An 18575-nucleotide genomic window follows, 5' to 3' on the forward strand; every position below is an offset into this window, starting at 1 on the left:
AATCGCAATTTATTTTCTTGACATAGCTTTATTTGCTTGGCTTTGCTCACGATTCTCGTGGTGTAAACTCTTTTGACCATTTATACATTATACAAAAAATTTGGCAAATTTTTTATTTTTTATTTTTTAATTGGTGTATTTTCCCCCCAAAAAATGGGTTTGAAAAACCGCTGCGCAAATACGGTGTGACATAAAATATTGCAACAACCACCATTTTATTCTCTAGGGTCTCTGCAAAAAAATCATGTTTTGGGTGCTGCAAGTAATTTTCTAGCAAAAAATTATTTTGTTACTTGTAAGCAACAAATGTCAGAGGTTTGGTCTTTAAATGGTTGAATTTACTTCATCTACACACAGGAGTTCTTTCCTTTTGATAAAAGAACGCAAAGATACTTTGTTTCCACTTATTTGCATGTTGTATTAAAACTGGGTTTAAAGGGTGGGTTTAAAGGAGAAAATAAAAACTATTGATAAATTATTAATGAATAATGGGGAAAACCCAAAACGCATTTTGACATTTTAATAGTTGCAGCATAACAAAATACACAAAGTAAAAAATAAACACATTTATACAGCTGAAATGATGGCTCTGAGGGAATGAATCCACCAAATTTCCCTCTGCAGAACTCTATCCCACGTAGGTCCTGTGGGATATGTTTAAGATTTTAAACCTCCTTCTGCGGCTTGAGGTAAGTGGGATTGGCATTACCCTTGTCACCCTTGTCTCCAATTCTGTGGCGGCCACTGCACATGCGTTTTTTTGTTTTTTTTTGTGTTGCAGGGACGTGATTTGTGTCCTAAGTCATCGTGTCCTGCGCATGACGCCGCTATAATTGTTGGTTTCTCGGCATGGTGACACTGGAAAAGGGGGTGGGTTAGCGTAAGACGGGCTGCTTAAGCCTGTGAGCCTTGTAGGTGGCTTTCATTGCTGCTGACATGCTAGGAGAGCCCCATTTCATTTTCATCGGAAGTATTTGCACATTCATCTGAAATGTTTTTTGGCTTCATTTTTGTCCTTTTTGCTTTTGCCACTTGGCTTCTAATAGATTTTTTTTGTCGCCTACAGTATTTTACAAAAGTGAGTACCCCTCACATTTTTTGTAAATCTTTTATAATATCTTTTCATGTGACAACACTGAAGAAACTACACTTTGCTACAATGTAAAATAGTGAGTGTACAGCTTGTATAAATTTGCTGTCCCCTCAAAATAACTCAACACAGCCATTAATGTCTAAACTGCTGGCAACAAATGTAAATACACCCCTAAGTGAATGTCCAAATTTGCCCCAATTGGCAATTTTCCCTCCCCTGGTGTCATGTGACTGGTTGGTGTTACACGGTCTCATTCTCTCATTCTGGTCACTGGAAGTTCAACATGGCATGTCCTGGCAATGCATGGAGGATCTGAAAAGATTTGTTGCTCTACATAAAGATGGTCTAGGCTATAAGATTGCCAAGACCTTGGATCTGAGATGCAACACGGTGGCCAAGACAATACAGTGGTTTATAGCGGTTGTAAACCCAAATATATATATATATTACACATACACTTTTTTTTAAATAACCTGCAAGACAAAGCCATAATGAGCTAGCATTCTAGCTCATTATGCATTACTTACCTTGGATCGATCTTCGTCTCCCCCTCTGGCCGCAGACATCTCTCCCAGAAGGTTACTTCCGGGCATTGCCGCTCCGATTGGCCGGAGCGGCAATGACGTCACTCCGCGCATACGCGTACATCAGCAGTGTCCCCATCATTGCTGTTGGGGACGCCACTGATGGGGACACCAATGATGGTGGTGCCGCTGATGGGGACACCGGTGTTCCCATCAGCACAGTAATGTACACAGTAATGTGCCCAGTAATATCCCCATCAGCACAGTAATGTAGCAATCTCCCCTGTAGTGTGCTTATCAGTAATATGATCAGCCTCTTACCTCTGTACTAGACTTCAGCTCTTCTGCAGCTCCAGTCTCCGAGGCGCGGCACATCCCCTCTTCCCGCCTGCTGTTTGAAGTTACGATCCTTCCACGGGTGACGTCACAGTTGCGACACCTCCCCTCTTCCCGCCCACTGTTTGCATTAACGATCCTTCCACGAGTGTAGCAGCGGGCGGGAAGAGGGGAGGTGCGGCGCCTGTGATGTCACTCGTGGAAGGATCGTAACTTCAAACAGCAGGCGGGAAGAGGGGAGGTGCCGCTCCTCGGCGGTCCAAGGCAGCAGCCAATGTTAAATGGCGCGGCCTTCCTTGTTTAAAAAAAAAAAAAAATGCGTGGCAGCATGGGCGGCTTTGTTTACACTGCGGGCCGGATAAAACAGACAAGCGGCCAGGGTTGGGAGACTCCTGACCTTGCTCACTGGTCGAACTCTGTTCAACCCTTGTGGCTGTATATTGTCTCTTTTGCAACATCTTTTTCTGTAAATGTTTTATTTGCACCAACTTTGCCCTTTTCATAATAAACCCTTATGTTGAAAAGTGTTAACCTTGTCTCTAAAGCTCTTAATGCACGCTATAAATGAACCTGCCTCTTGAAGAACAGTTTGGTGATGGGGAGCGGAGACAGGGGGCTGGTATGTCAGTTACCAGCCCCTCTTTTCTGAATGGGACACAGAGCGTTCGTTACTGAGCGCTGTGTGTCCTGTGATAACTGAGCAGAGTAACCTGTGTGTTACTCTGCTTCAGTTTATGAATGGAGGGGAGATGCTGTCTTCCCTCCATTCATCTTCAATGCAGAGAAAAGACTGGGGAATGTCCCCTTCTCGGTCTCAAATGGGAGATGTTGGGGGTCTCTGTTTAGACCCCTGGCATGTCACCAACGCCCCTAACAGGGCTGATAAAAAAAAAAAAAAAATTAGGTGGTTACAGTTGTTCTTCATTGTCCCATTGTATGTAAGAACATGGCCACCCTCTCTTGTTCACACCTAAGGTGGGATTTGTAGTCCACATAGAGCAGTGCACAGCTGTTTCAAACAAAATACAGGGGGGGGGGGGGGGGATGGTAACATTTTGGGAACTCACAAAAGATTGAGGCAGAAAAGCACAGTAATAAACACAAATTTCATGAAAAATAGGTTACAGGACCATTGGTGATACTAAGGGCTCATATATATAATTTTTTATTTTTTTATGACAAATGTGTTATACTTGCCACTTCTGTGCAATGGTTTTGAACATGGCAGCCTCAATCCTTGGGTCCTCTGCATGCACTCCTGGCTCCTCCTTGCTCAGTGCCCCCAGAGTAAGCGGCTTGCTATGGTGTGTGTGTGTGTGTGTGTGTGTGTGTGTGTGTGTGTGTGTGTGTGTGTGTGTGTGTGTGTGTGTGTGTGTGTGTGTGTAAAAAGCACTGCTCGGCCCTGCTCCTTCCTCACTGGCTGTGATTGACAGCAGTGGGAGTCAATGGCTCCTGCGGCTGCGTCTCTGCCAATGTGGAGGCAGAGACCTGGGAGACCAGGAACTTTCGTGCACATCGCTGCGATCGCGCCCTGGTAAGTTTTAGGAGGGACCTGTACACTGAATTAAACTTGTATTTTAAGTGGTTATAAAGGCTGAAGGTTAACAACATCTTCCAACCACCCCTCCACCACCATCGTTGTAAGGGTGTCTTGGCATATTTGGGAATGAACAATTTTAATGAAGTAGTGTACTAAATGTATTAAAATTATGTAAAAAAAATAATTGTAACCGTTAATGTGAACGATTTATACCAATATGTGTTGTAGGGGCTGTTATAGTGACATAAGTATTAAAAAATAAAAAATTGTAGTAATTGTATAGCAAAAATAAGTTACATATGTTCTGTCCTCCCACACAGGATGTCGACATCGTGGTTTGTCCATGCCGGGGCTCCCAGCCTTCAGCTTCTACTCTGGAAGATTACATTGACCATGTTCAGTCTGTCATTGTGTATGCAATCAGTGAGGACCGTTTAAATTCTCAAGATGAAGAGGAGCTTAATGATATTAAGACAAAATATAAACTACCTGTGTTTTTTATTCGAACAAGCCCCAAGGACAAACGGATTTGTGGTCCAGAAGGTGGTCATTCTGCACTGCATGAGCAGCTGACAGAACTTGGGTATTTGAAGAAAGGTATGTGTAGCTGTGGAGCCGCTGGGTCGGGCAGCCCAGCGCCAAGTGTTTTAGTTGAACAGTTTGAAAAGCTACGGCAACTAGGTAACTTCTCCCGGCAAGTTATGCAGATGCACCTGGTTGATGCAGCAATGGTTCTTAACATGGTGCACAGTCGTTGTCTGGACATATTTATTAATAAGGCTTTTGATATGAGGAGAGACCTTCAGATTACACCGAAGAGACTAGAGTACACACGCCAAAAGGAAAGTGAACTGTATGAGTCTCTTATGCGCATTTCGGATCGTAAGCAAGAGGAACTAAAAGAAATGATAGTCGAAACACTAAACAGTATGAGAGAGCAACTTCTTGAGGATGCTGCCAGCATGGAGTTTAAAGGTGAATATTTTATTTTCTGTAGGTGCCATGTTTAGACCCTGATAATTATGATACTACTAATGAGATTTCACAAAAAAACATAGCTTCTTGGCTCTGCTGTAATAAGATTCTGATATCTTGTTTAAACCCCATCTGAGGGGGTTCATAAACGTAGATGCACTTTAGAATCCCATCTGGACCCAGCACTGAGAGATTGTGCTTTTGTCAAAACAGGGGGGGGGGGGGGGTGGATATTCCTTTCTCAGTGAACTCCCCGCCCTCAGTTACTGCACTCGCCGCACTGACTGTGGCTAAGGAGTTTGTATGAGGGGTGGGAGGAGGCTGATGGGGCAACTGGGAGACTAGTTCTCCATCAGGTCCACTGACCACACATAAGTGGGCAGATTTGATGGTGATATTCAGTCAGAAACCTGTTTTCAAATACGTCCACTGTATTGGACTGTCAATCAAAACTAAAGTGGGCCTGATGAGGAACTTCTCACCAGGCTCCGCCCACTCAGTGACAAATCATTTTACAAATTAGGGTATTAACCATATTTGGATAATGCTATTGCCTGTAGCCGCAGCCTCCTTGTTTACATTCAGCGTCAGCCACGAAATCTCTTGGCTGATAGCTGAATGGCATCAGGTATACAGCACTGTGTGGGGAGCTGTCACATTAGTGAAGGCTTGCCAGCACAGACGTGTCCCTCACGGAGTACTGGTGTACATCTGTATGCCATCTCAGACTGGGTTTTAATTGCGGCCAGTTTCCTAAACTGAACTGGCGTTGATTCTTTAAGAATCTCATTTCCATAGATTCCTAAAATGGTGGTCGTAAGAACTACCTGAATTTGTCACAAACACTGGCACAAGTGCTTGCCTGATTAGCATTCCCCTGTATATTGTTTTGTAAAAGTCACTGACTAAGGCATCTATCTATACACAAGTTATTTATGGTTCCCCATGCTATTAAAGATATCCTTGAAGGAGTTTGTTTTCCATCTGACTCTGCTAGAAATCTCGGTGGCTGATAACTTCCTGTTCTGTGTTTACAGTCGGTTACATGGTTTCCAGTTATCTGAACACTACAGAACCCCTCCGCTTTTTTTGGTGTGTGTGTGAAAGTTTGTGTGTGTGTATATATAATAAAGAATAGGAAAAGTTTGGTGGGGTGTAGTTGGTTTTCTTTTCCATTTTGTCCAGAATCAGCAGTTGGAGTGAAGTTGTACTTTAAAGAGAATAATTAAGGGGGTTAAAAAAAAAAAGTAAAGCTGTGACTACAAGTTTTATAGTAGGACCTTGGGATATGCATAGGTGCTCACATTCAACAGTGAGTTTCCTTCCCCTGCAGAAATACTGAGCATGTTAAAGCGGAGCTCCACTCACATTTGGCACCTTTCAGGGGGAATGGGGGTGCAGATACCTGTCTAAGAGGTGTTTGCACCCACTTCCGGGAATACGGGACTGCAGCAGACATGCCTCTACCCGCTGTCTTCTGGGAAACACTGTTCCCAGGAGAGAGCAGAGGCCAGTGACAGCACGGCGCGCTACTTGTGCATGCACAGTAGGGAACTGGGCAGTGAAGCCACAACGCTTCACTTCTTGATTCCTTAACTGAGGATCACAGCGGGTGCAGCCGAGGGACGAGCGATTGCTTGTCCTCGGCTGATGTCATCGTGGGCGCACTGGACAGGTAAGTGTCCATTTTTTAAAAGTCAGCAGCTGCAGTAATTGTAGCTGCTGGCTTAAAAAAAAAAAAAAAAAACGAAACCTCCGCTTTTAAACAGCATCTCTTTAGTGCAAGATAATGCAGAAATTAAGGGATAACTAAACTTCTTTTTTTTTTTTTTTTTTTTTTTTTTACAAACATGTCATACTTGCCTCCTCTGTGCAGTTGTCCCTCCATGGCTCCTCCCTTGCCGCCTCTTCTGGGGTCCCTCCATGGCTCCTCCCTCTTAAGTGCTTTTCCTCAGGGCACGTGTGGGGAGGTGCTCCCATTGCCTGCTGCTGCGTCTATTGACACACGGCATGACTTGGCCCCGCCCCCGACTCCCACGTCATTGGATTTGATTGACAGCAGTGGGGGCCAGTGGCTGTGCTGCTATCAATTCAATTCAGGACCCAAGACACCAGCTGCAGCTGGTGTAATTATTCTCGGCACCAGAAAGACTGGGCTCAGGTGAGTAACGGGGGGGTCTGGGGGGGGGGGGGGAGTGCTGCACTATAGAAGGTTTTTCACCTTAATGTTTAGAATGCATTAAGGTGAAAAACCACGAGGGTTTAGGCTTCATGTACGCGGGAAGTTTTTACCTCTCCTGAACGATTTAACTTGACAGATAGTAACCGATGGTAGCCAAAAATTGAAAAACGCCTGTAAACGAAATGCAGCTACCACGTTTACAAGCTGTTACAGGCATTTTGCATTTCAAATGCCTCTGGACATCGTCCTAAACGCTTTTATTTTGCATTCCAAAAAGGCTTCGAAACGCAACTGCCTATAATTGACCCTGTGCACATGTACTGATAAGATGACATAAAAGCATTCAGGGGCAGCTGAAAACTCCCAACTGCTCCTAAGCCCCCCATGCACGCGAGACGCTGTTGAACTTGTGTTCAGAGGTAGTTGGACACTTTTTTTTAACTGCCCCTGAACACATTCAATGTTCTCCTATGTGTCCATGCACACAGTCTCGTTTATTGCCGTTTTTAGGCAGTTGCGTTTTAACCTTGTTTTTCCAGGAGCAAAAAAAATGGGTTCAGACGCAAACGTTTTTCCACGTTTCAGAGGCACAATGTTGCTAAAGATGCCAAAATGTGGTACCAGCGTTTTGCCGCGATTTAGTTTATAGGCATTTTTAAAGGTGACCTTTTTTTACATTCGAAATCAAAAATGATGGCAAATGATGAAAAACCATATAAAAAAAAAACACTAATTACTTGCATTGTGGACAATCCACAACTTGTCAGGTGATGTCACAAGTGGACAGTTCACAACTTGTGGCAGGTGATGTGGCCAGGTGCCACTCCACAACTTGTGGCCAGGTGATGTGGCAAGTGACCCGCTAAAAAAAAGTACACTGCTACTCTGGTCTCACAAAATGGCTGAAATTGATAAATACTGTTTTTTGAGCTTAGGGAGGGTCTTATGTTTCTTAACTAAACGCTTATAAATGCAAATGCGGTAAAACGTAGCGCAAATCGCAGCAAAACCGGCGTTTTAAACGCCGGTTTTAGCTTTTAAATGTGTGTTCAGCAGAGTTTGCACCGGCGTCCAGTGTGCATGGGGCCTAAATGTCCTTTTACCAGCAGCAGTCTACATGAGGCCTTGCAACCATTTTAATGTATTCAAATAAAACACATTCTCACACATGTACTGTTGTGGCTTGTTTTGAAAAAATATGAAATTGTACATTATTTCTCGCAAGCATCTTCCAGGACTGCACGTGAGACCTAGGGCTCCTCCTACCAGGACAGGAAACACGTTAACCCCCACCAGATAAAAGGGCGGTCCTCCAGGCCCCATGTCAGTATTAGTGTTTCCTCCGGAGGGGGGGGGGGGGTAACATGTTTCCTGGAACTGGTTCCCCTAGGTCTCAAGAGCATGGCTCCCTGAGCGATGGGTGAGTTTTCCTACCTCTTCCATAGGTCCCAGAGCGGCACATCCACCGGGGGAGTTGGTTTCTGGCTGCTGTCCCTGTTTCTCGGTACATGGGAAATGTTAGTACCGTCATGGCGTCCGAGCTCCCCCCTGCAAAACCACATGGTTTTCGGCTTCTTTCCCTGTCAGTACAGCCAGGCTGGAACATGCAGGGGAAGGAGGAAGCCGCGCGCAGGAAGGGGCGGAACTTGCGTTCCAAGCTGGTTTACAGGAAGTCCCAGATGGGTCACTTCTGGGGCGTGTGACATCGGGCGCCGGAGACGCTGGTTCCGGTCTCAGAACGGCGCGAACAGGGACGCTGGGAGGCTGGTCGTTTGAAAAGTGAAACCCAGCAAGGGCTGTGGATCACTACAGGGGAAGGATGGACTCCTTTGAGATACCTGCACAGGCAGTGGAATCAAGCCCTAACACCAGCTCCTCACAGGTAAGCCTGAAAGTGTATGTACTTTTCTTGCACAAGCCTGTGAGTGTCTTTTCCCCTTGTAACTAGTAAGGACTAGGTGAAGGGTACACATGTTTCTTTTTCTCCTGCACAGGGTGTTATGGAGGGTATGTGGCTATAGATTTACAGGGTCAATTTTGTTCTCTTGCAGGCCAAGACTCAAAACAAAGCCCAAACGCAGCCACCAAAAAAAGAAGTGTGCGGAAGTAAACTGAGCTCCTCATGGAGTAAACCAGTTTGCCGCTCCTGTATTTCAGGCCTAGTAAAAGATGACCCGGTAGCCTCATGCCAGAAAATACTAACTTCAGTTAGTGATGAGCTTAAATCTACTTTTAGCTCTTTCAAAACGCTAATTGGTAAATGTCAGGCTCCCACAGAGGGTCCGTCTTCAAACTGAAAAACTTCAGTTAGTAGCATTCCGCAACAAAGTGTGAGAGTGAACACACTGAGACTGAAGCCAGATCTACCTGTTCTTCTCCAGAAGAGTCAGGGTCAGATAGAGGGCCCAGAGATAGAGAATCCTCTAGGGGCTCAAGATTTAAGTTGTCTTTGGAAGACGTAGATAACTTATTAAAGGCTATTTATACAACTCTTAAAATGGAGGTACAGTTGTCTAAGCATGACCTTATGTACAAAGGTTTGCACAAAAAGAAGCCTAAAGTCTTTCCAGTGCACAGTTCCCTCCTTGATACTATCACGCTGGAGTGGGAAAATCCAGAGAGAAAACCTTTATTTTCTGGTAACCTAAAAAGGTTTCCCAGGAATTCTGGAGTCTAAACTGAAAGAATTTGTATATATTAATACAGGATCCGCTCCGACGGGAATAGTCTGGGACTCTCTGAAAGCTTTTATGCGAGGCCTGCTAATTCAGCAGGTTGCCGGGGTAAAAAGAGAAGGGAGAGAGCAAGAGAGCAAGTTGGCCCGTGAGACCACTCAAGCTGAATTAAGGTTTATTGAGCAACCCACCCCAGCCACGCGGGAAGCATGGTTGACAAAACAGCTAGAGTATAAAACGGCTACTTTGAAACGTGCGGAGAATAAGCGAACCCTACAAAGGCAGTGCCAGTTTGGAGAGGGAGAGAAGGTAGGGCGGATGTTATCTCTCCTGAGTAGGACTAACTCTCCCCCAGTCAAATATCCTAGCAATAAAGACAATAGCGGGAGAAATTTCTACTGATGGTCAGGTGGTTTTACAAATGTTTTGCGAATATTATAAAGAATTGTATAAATCTAAAGGGGGGGCTGGGAGTGGAGCTATGGAATCGTTTTTTCAGAAAATAGTAGTTCCTACCCTGCCAGATGAGGACAGACAGGCCTTGGAAGCACCAATCACTTTAAGCGAAATCCAGCAAGCAGTAACCTCAACGCCAAACCAGAAATCCCCTGGCCCGGATGGACTGCCTATCGAGGTATATAAGAAATTCGGTGAGATTTTGTTACCAGAATTGTTGAAGGCCCTGGAGGGGGCTGAGAGTGGAGGTACTCTCCCCCGTTCAATGCTGGAAGCAACTATCATAGTAATTTATAAAGAGGGGAAAGAAAAATTGACACCCTCATCCTACCGTCCAATCTCTTTGCTACCTACCGATGTTAAGATCTTCGCCAAAATGTTAGCAACACGCTTAAATAGATTCATTAGTAAACTCATCCACCCAGATCAGTCAGGGTTTATACCAGGCAGGGCAACAACTATCAAAATAAGAATAACTTTTTTAAATATACAAATACAAACTGATAACGAGAGGCCCAGAGCAGTGCTATCTCTTGATGCCGCTAAGGCATTCGATAGCCTTGAATGGAGATACTTATGGGAAGTATTCGAGAAATTCGGCATCGGACCTCGCTTTATTAGATGGGTTAAATTACTATATAGCGAGCCAAGAGCTAAAGTCAAAATTAATAATGAGATATCGGAAGTCTTTCAGTTGGAGCGAGGGACGAGGCAGGGGTGTCCTCTATCCCCCCTTCTGTTTGCCCTCGCTATGGAACCACTTGCAACAATGGCCAGGGCGAGGTCGGACATAATGGGGTTTAACCTCCCTGGCGGTATGATTCTTTCAGAAAAAACATGCTGAAAGCGGTACAATTATTTGCAAGGAAATTTGGCGTTTTATATTGTAGGTCTGTCATTTTTAGAAATAACTCACTTAAATCTGACCAAACAAGCTTCTAATAGGCATCCCGGGTATGACATTTTTTTAAAAACAAAATTATAAATTATAATATAATAAATAATTATAAATAATTATAACAAATAATAATATAATTATAATAAAAATTATTCAATAATGTAATCAAATCAAAAACACTGAAATTTTCTCAGTTGCAGAATTGTTGCTGTCATTATTTTTTTTTTTTTTTTTTATGACTAATTTCCCCACAAATCGCTATCGCACAATTCTGCAAGTGATTATAATTTATTATCGCTGTTTTTTAGCTGATCTAAAACTATTTTTGACATAAAGGGACACTTTTGGTTGCTATGGACAATCTACAGTTTGCAGGGAGAAAGAAACGTTTTTATTATATAAAATGACATGCATGACACAGGACAGACCACTAGGGACAAGGGGGGGTGTGTTTTTTTATACATACAGTACTGTAATCTATAAGATTACAGTATACTGTATGTAAAGTGTTTGTTTACTTTTTTGAATTTGGCGCCGTTCTCCGTCCCCGTGCGTCGTAACGTCGCAGGGAACGGAGATCGGCGTCACACGGAGGCACTGTGTGAATCGAGCGAGGTCCTGCTCGCTCACACAGCGCGGTGGCATCGCTGGATCCAGGGACAAGGTAAGTAACTTTGCCTGTGGATCTAGCGAGGCAAGCCCGAGTCTGACTCGGGGTTACCGCTCGCAGCAGGAAAATCTAACCCCGAGTCAGACTCGGGAACACCGCCAGGCAGGTTAAAAGACACCAAGGGGAAGACAAGATTGCACTATTTGCAGATGACATTTTGTTTTTCTTGGGGGATGTTGAAACCACTCTGGACAAAGTGATGCATCTAGTAAATGATTTTGGTAATTTCTCAGGCTTGACAATTGGGATAAATCCGCCCTTTTACCACTGGATCCAGTCGATCTCCAGCTCTTGCCAGGTACTTCTCAATTAAGTGTGGTCACAAAATTTAAATACCTAGGGACAGGGCTCGACAAATCCCGGTCGCCATGGCGACTAGAAATGGGGTCCTGGCGACTTGGCTTGGAAGGGGGGGCAAAAAAAAAATATTTTTTTTTTGTGAGCTGGCACCATCTGGTGGTGAGCCGTTGGTATTACAAGTTATTACCACCAGAGGTGTAAGCTGGCGCCATCTGGTGGTGGCCGTTGGTATTGCAAGTTAAGCATTACAAGTTAAGCAGCAATTCTAATGTAATTTTTCACTATTTTCACTGCCATCTTCTTCTCTCTAATTAGAACCCCCAAACATTATATATATTTATCCTAACACCCTAGAGAATAAAATGGTGATCGTTGCAATACTTTCTGTCACGCCGTATTTGCGCAGCGGTCTTGCAAGCGCACTTTTTGGGGGAAAAAATTACACTTTTTTTTAATAAAAAAAATAAGACAACAGTAAAGTTATCCCCATTTTTTTTTATATAATGAAAGATAATGTTACGCCGACTAAATTGATACCCAACATGTCACGCTTCAAAATTATGTCCGCTCGTGGAATGGCGTCAAACTTTTACCCTTTAAAATCTCCATAGGCGACGTTTAAAAAACTCTACAGGTTGCATGTTTTGAGTTAGAGGAGGTCTAGGGCTAGAATTATTGCTCTCGCTCTACCAATCGCGGCGATACCTTACATGTGTGGGTTGAACACTGTTTACATATGCGGTCGCTGCTCACGTATGTGTTCGCTTCTGCGCGCAAGCTCGTCGGGATGGGGGGCGCGTTTTCTGGCTCCTAACTTTTTTAGCTGGCTCCTAGATTCCAAGCAAATTTGTCAACCCCTGCCTAGGGATCTGGATAACTAAAGATGTCACCCAATATGCCAATTTAAATCTCGACCCATTGTTATTAAAGTGGAAAAATAAATGCGATATCTGGAAAAGACTTCCCCTGTCTGTAGCAGGACGATGCAACTTAATTAAAATGATATGGCAGCCGCAATTAATTTACCTGCTCCATAACGCACCTTTATGGCTAGGATACAAATGGTTCAAGAACATAGAATCACTATTTAGAGAACTTGTATGGAGGGGAGGCCAAGCCAGGATAAGCTTGCAAACACTCCAACTACCAGTAAAAGAAGGGGGTATGGCGGTTCCACTCCCAAAGCTATATTTTATTGCGTCGCAGTTGCAACATTTAGCGGGGTGTGGAACCGCTGAGGGAGACGGCTTTATTAGCCGTTTGATGTTAACAGGTAATCCCCATAAACTGCTGGCGGAAGCTCTAGAGGCAGATTTTTTCTCCCCACAAATATCCAACAATAAAATTGTCTATTAAAGTATGGCATACAACAAAGACCTTATTGGGGTATATTGGCCAAACAGAATTCTCCACCCTATGGAAAAATAACCTACAGGAAGTAACAAGTATAGAAGAATCGAGAGAATGGAAGAGTCAAGGTATAACTCGTTTAAAGCACCTGTTTGAGGGTAATACCCTAAAATCATTCCTAGACTTAACAAGGGAATTTAATATTTCAAACAAAACATTTTACAAATATCTGCAGGTCCGCCATGCTATCCAAGCACAATTTAGCTCCAAAACAATTATATGGACCCAGATCCCTGTCCTTCTTAAAGTAATAAGGGCAAGAATTGCCAAGGGCTTAATAACAGCAACATACAATAGCTTGAGTGCTAGTGCGATAAGCAGAGTGGACCCGGTCAAGAGTAAAGCGGAGTGGGAAAGAGACCTGGGAACAATATCACCCGAACAGTGGGAGAGGATCCTTCAACAATGCGCTTTGGTCTCAATTGCCCCTGCGCAAAGACTGTCCCACTTGTTCTTACTGCATAGGGTATACCATACCCCGCATAAAATGTTTAAACTGGGGTGGAGACAAAATAATGAATGCCCAAAATGTAAAGATAAAGGGGATCCAATTCATATGGTCTGGAAGTGCCCTAAACTCTATGGGCCAGATTCTTGTAGAATCTGCGGCGGCGTAGCGTAAGCCATTAACACTACGCCGCCGCAACTTACTGGAGCAAGTGCCGTATTCTCAAAGCGCTTGCTCCGTAATTTGCGGCGGCTTAGTGTAATTGGCCCGGCGTAAGGCCGCGTAATTCAAAGGGGGCGGCTTGTATTTAAATTAAGCGCGCCCCCGCGCAGATCGAACTCCGCATGCGCCGGGCGAAAAAATAGCTCAGTGCGCATGCTCTAGCTCACGACGGAAAACGTCAATGACGCCGACATGAGCGTCATTGACGTAAAGTCGTATTCGCGGACGACTTGGGAAAACGACGGAAAAAGCCGACGCTGACCCGACGCCATACTTAACATGGCATACGACGGACCTTCGTAAACTTGCCCCTCATATAGCAGGGGCAAGTTTACGCTTGCGTCGTAAATGCACTGCGTCGTCCGTGCGTACGTTCAGGAATTCGCGTAAATAGCTAATTTCCATAGACGGGGGAAAACGACGTCGGCGACACCTAGCGGCGAGAAAAAAAATTACATCTAAGATCTGACAGCGTAAGAGCCTTACGCCTGTCAGATCTAATGGATATCTATGCGTAACTGATTCTAAGAATCAGTCGCATAGATACGCCGGACCAGATTATGACTTATGACGGCGCAAATGGCGTTGCTCCGTCATAACGCCTTTGAGAATCTGGCCCTATGACTTTTGGGTGGAAATAATAGAGAGGATAAACTAGGTATTTGGAATATCCCTCAATCCAGTGGCTAGGATTTGCCTCCTGGGGTTTATAGAACATATAAGAGTACCTCAAAGCAGCTTGGAAGCTGTATTGAGATGTCTCTTCCAGGCACGAAAAACGATAGCCCAAAAATGGCAGGCGCAGACTCCTCCGTCGGTAGAAAACTGGTTAGCGGCCATGAAATTAACAATCTCAAATGAGAGAGTGTACTTCACTAGACAGGGGAACTACTGGAAATTTTCTAGTATATGGGGGCCGTGGCAGAGGGCGGTAGGGGGAACCTATGAGGGAGGTACCAGAGAAAGTGCCTCCAGGATAACATGCCCCCTCCTGCTAGCAGTGGCCGCCACCCACTGCGGCGGGAGCGGGACTGACGGGAGCTCCAATAGGGTTTAGTGACCTAGGGTACTTGATCTTTAATATCAACACAAGAGACAAGTGTAAAGCACGGTGACCTCTCCTATTCTCGCCTGCTCGCTCAGCGGATCAGTTAATGGCGTAGTACGCTCCCTTAGGCAGTTAGGGGGAGAGTGCGGGGAGGGGGGGGGGGAGATCGGATTTAGGGCTAGAAGACCTAGTAGACATCAGGCACTTCCGGTTATACAAGCTGGTAATATGTTCAGTATTGATGGTAGATCGCTGTTTCTTTCTGTTTCTTGTTTGTATGCTGTAATGTGGTTACCTGTCTAAATAATTGCTTGTTGAACCAGTTATTTCAAAATCAAATAAAAAGAAAATTAATAAAAAAAAAGTTTCCATTTGAGGATGCAGCGCAGCCGTGGAACAAAAATCGAAAGTTAGATGCACCTCTTTCAAAAGTTTCAAAAAATTCGGACCTAGCGTTTGATATGGGCACACTTAAGGACTCGATGGACAAGAGGAGATATTCTTCTCCACAGAGCCTGGGATTCAGCTATGGGGAATCTCAAACCGGCTCTGGCCTCCACTTGTGTAGCCAGAAATCTGGAAGAATGACTTGCACAGATACAAACCCATCTGTTGGCAGGTACCTCGAAGGAAGAGATTCTAAAATCCTTTCCTCTTCTTTTTAGTGCCGTGGTTTTTTTAGCTGATTCTTCCGCAGAGTCGGTAAGAATGACAGCCAGGACTTCAGCCTTAGTGAATTCAGCCAGAAGAAGCCTTTGGCTTAAAACCTGGTTAGGCGATACAGCCTCTAAATTGCGCCTGTATGGGCTTCCCCTAACATGGGATCATCTTTTTGGCCCAGGTCTGCAGGAGGCACTGGAATGTACGGCCGATAGGGAAAAAAAGGCCTTTCCAGAAAACAAGAAGCAGCAGACTGCCAGAAAAAAAATTTGTGGCCAAAGCAGGCAGCAAAGTCCTAGAGAAAAGGACAACAGGCCCAAGAAGCATTGGGCTGGGCACAAGGGCAGAGGTAGAGGGGGTGTTTTGTTTAACACACCTCAACAGTCCGCCAAGCCACAGTGACCAGCTTCTTCCTGTAGGACCTTTCTCCCACAGTGGGCAGCAGTCACCTCAAGTCCCTTCATCCTGGATCTAGTGGCAAATGGATACAGGCTGGAATTCTCCTGCCAACCACCAGAGCAGCTGTTGATCACCTCTCCTCCCAAAGATCGGGAGAAAGCAAGGGCTCTGGGTCTCCAAATAGGAGACTTGTTAGACCAGAAAGTCCCGATTCCTGTTCCCCGCTCAGAACAAAGGGTTTTATTCTCACACTTTCCTGACGGCTTTCTGATAACAAAAATATCGGCTCATTCTGAATCTTCGGTCTCTAAACCGATCGATCAGGTACATGCACTTCCGTATGGAGACAGTGTTCTCTATCAAAAACTTGCTTTACCCAAATTGCTTCATGGCCACTTTGGACTTAAGGGATGCTTACCTGCATGTCCCGATCAACCCAGCATTCCAGAGATTCCTGAGATTAGCAGTCAAAATGGGAACAGAAATTCTGCACTTTCAGTTTCAAGCCCTCCCCTTCGGTCTGTCCTCGGCCCCACACATCTTCACAAAGGTATTAGGGGAGGCGCTGGCTCCACTAAGCTTAAAGGCGATGACTATCATCCCTTACCTGGACGACCTATTAATAGTGGCAGAATCTTACCAAAAATTACTAACAGATCTCCAGACTGTACAAGACTTCCTTCAATACCTAGGCTGGCTGATAAGCAGGGAGAAGTCTTCCCTAAATCCAGCCCAGAAGGTGAAGTATCTGGACTACAATTTTTGCTCAGTAGACCAAAAAGTTTTTCTCCCAGAGGAGATGGTCTCCAGGATGGTGCAAGCAGTTTCAGCCTTACAGACCAACCAGTTGGTCTCGCTGAGGGAAATTTCAAGGACGGTAGGTCTGATGACCTCATGTTTCCCTGCAGTACCATGGGCAAGATTCCATCAAAGACGATTGCAGATGTTTCTCCTAAGAAACTGGGATGGAGACGCGAGGTCTCTTGAGTCAAGAGTTCTGTTACCTACCAAGGTAAAAAGAAGATTGTGGTGGTGGAGGATAAATCTTCACTTAACAAAAGGCCTGCCATGGTCCATTCCTGTATCCCAGAGGATCACAACGGACACGAGTTCCTGGGGTTGGGGAGCCCACCTCAGCGAACAAAGTCGCACAGGGAAAATGGTCTGGGATGGAAGCAAAAGCTTAATCTAACCAGAGAGCTCCAAGCGGTTCAGAGAGCCCTGCAAACCATTCAATCGGAGATCAGGGGTCACAATCTCCAGATCCTATCTGACAACATCGACAGTCGCGTACCTCAACAAACAGGGAGGCACAAGGAGTTGGATTCTTCAATGGACTGCCCAGAAAATGTTGTCTTGGGCAGAAGAAAATCTTGTCTCAATTTCAGCAATGTACCTGAAGGGGACACAAAATTGTCTGGCAGACTATCTCAGTCGCCACAAGGTGGAACGAGACAATTGGTCGCTTCATCCAGAGGTATTTGCAGAGATCACCGACAAATGGTGTTGTCCCGAAGCAGATCTGTTCGCAAATCAGAGCAACCGCAAGACAGGAGTTCTTTTCTCTAAACCCAGAGGATCAATCACTGGGGATCGATGCCTTGGCGAATCTGTGGCCATTCAACCTCTGCTACGCCTTCCCGCCGATCAGAATTCTTCTGGAGGTGCTCTGAAAGTTTCTCCTAGAAGAAACGGACCTTATTCTGATCGCCCCCTTTTGGCCCAGGAGGCCATGGTTTTCCCTGCTACAGACTCTAGTCTCGGAGCCTCCACTGAGGCTTCAGAAGAGGGAGGATTTGCTATCGCAGGGTCCAGTCGAACACCCACAGGTGGTTTCCTTAAACTTGACGGCCTGGTATCTGAAGAAAAGATACTGAAGGCTCAGGGATTTTCTGACAAAGTAATCAAGATTCTGGTGAATTGCAGAAAACCAGTCACTAGAGCCATATATTCCAAGGTTTGGAAAAAGTTTAATTCATGGTTGTCTGAAAATCAAAGATCAACGCATGATGTGCCTTCTATTTTGGATTTTTTTCAAGAGGGTGTCGACAAGGGTCTTCCAGTTAGTACCTTGAAGGTACAGGCAGTTTTCTCTTTTGGAAAATCCCACGGTAGCCAGATTCTTCAAATCCATTTCTAGGGCCAGGCCAGTAGTGGTAAGAAGTTGTCTAACTTGGGACCTGTCCCTGGTACTTCAAACTCTGGTAGTTTCCTATTGAGCCCTTAGAGCAGTGGTTCTCAACCTGGGGTCGGGACCCCCTTGGGGGTCAAATGACGATTTGCTAGGGGTCACCAAATCCTGGGCTGTTCCTGAAGCCCGCACTCCTCTCCCAGCCTTTTCGCGGCTGCCCATCAGGGCTGTCCCTGGAGCCTGTGGCTACCCAGCTGGGCTGTTCCTGGAGCCCACGGCTGCCCAGTCGGCCTCTTCAGTCATTCAGTTCACAGCATGGCTGGGGGGAGCAGAGACTAGAGGTCAGCTGACTGGTGAGGAATGTAAAGTGAGAGGGGCTGACCCCATCTCCTGATTTCGGCATAGGTATCACTCTACGAGACACCACAAAGTTAGAGACAGTGGACCCGGAGACACAGTGAGTAACACTACCTGTGATTATAGTTGCCATTAAAAGTCCCCACTACAGTTCTCAGATCAGCAGATGACCTGGATCAAGAGCACCTAAGTTGGCTGATCCCACACCCCATCAGCACTGCCACTGATCCCACCCCCCATCAGCACTGCCC

General features: G+C 45.2%; 1 protein-coding gene across 1 annotated transcript in view; it reads left to right on the forward strand.

Annotated features, from left to right (window-relative positions):
- The window catches only part of DSTYK (dual serine/threonine and tyrosine protein kinase), a 225176-nt gene that overhangs the window by 66538 nt on the left and 140063 nt on the right, over window positions 1-18575 (forward strand). Inside the window, exon 3 of the mRNA XM_040337559.1 lies at window positions 3814-4468. Coding sequence (XP_040193493.1) covers window positions 3814-4468 — 655 coding nt within the window. The remainder of the gene's footprint in view (window positions 1-3813; window positions 4469-18575) is intronic.

Source organism: Rana temporaria, chromosome 2, assembly GCF_905171775.1.
Source record: "Rana temporaria chromosome 2, aRanTem1.1, whole genome shotgun sequence".
NCBI classification, from domain to species: Eukaryota; Metazoa; Chordata; class Amphibia; order Anura; family Ranidae; genus Rana; species Rana temporaria.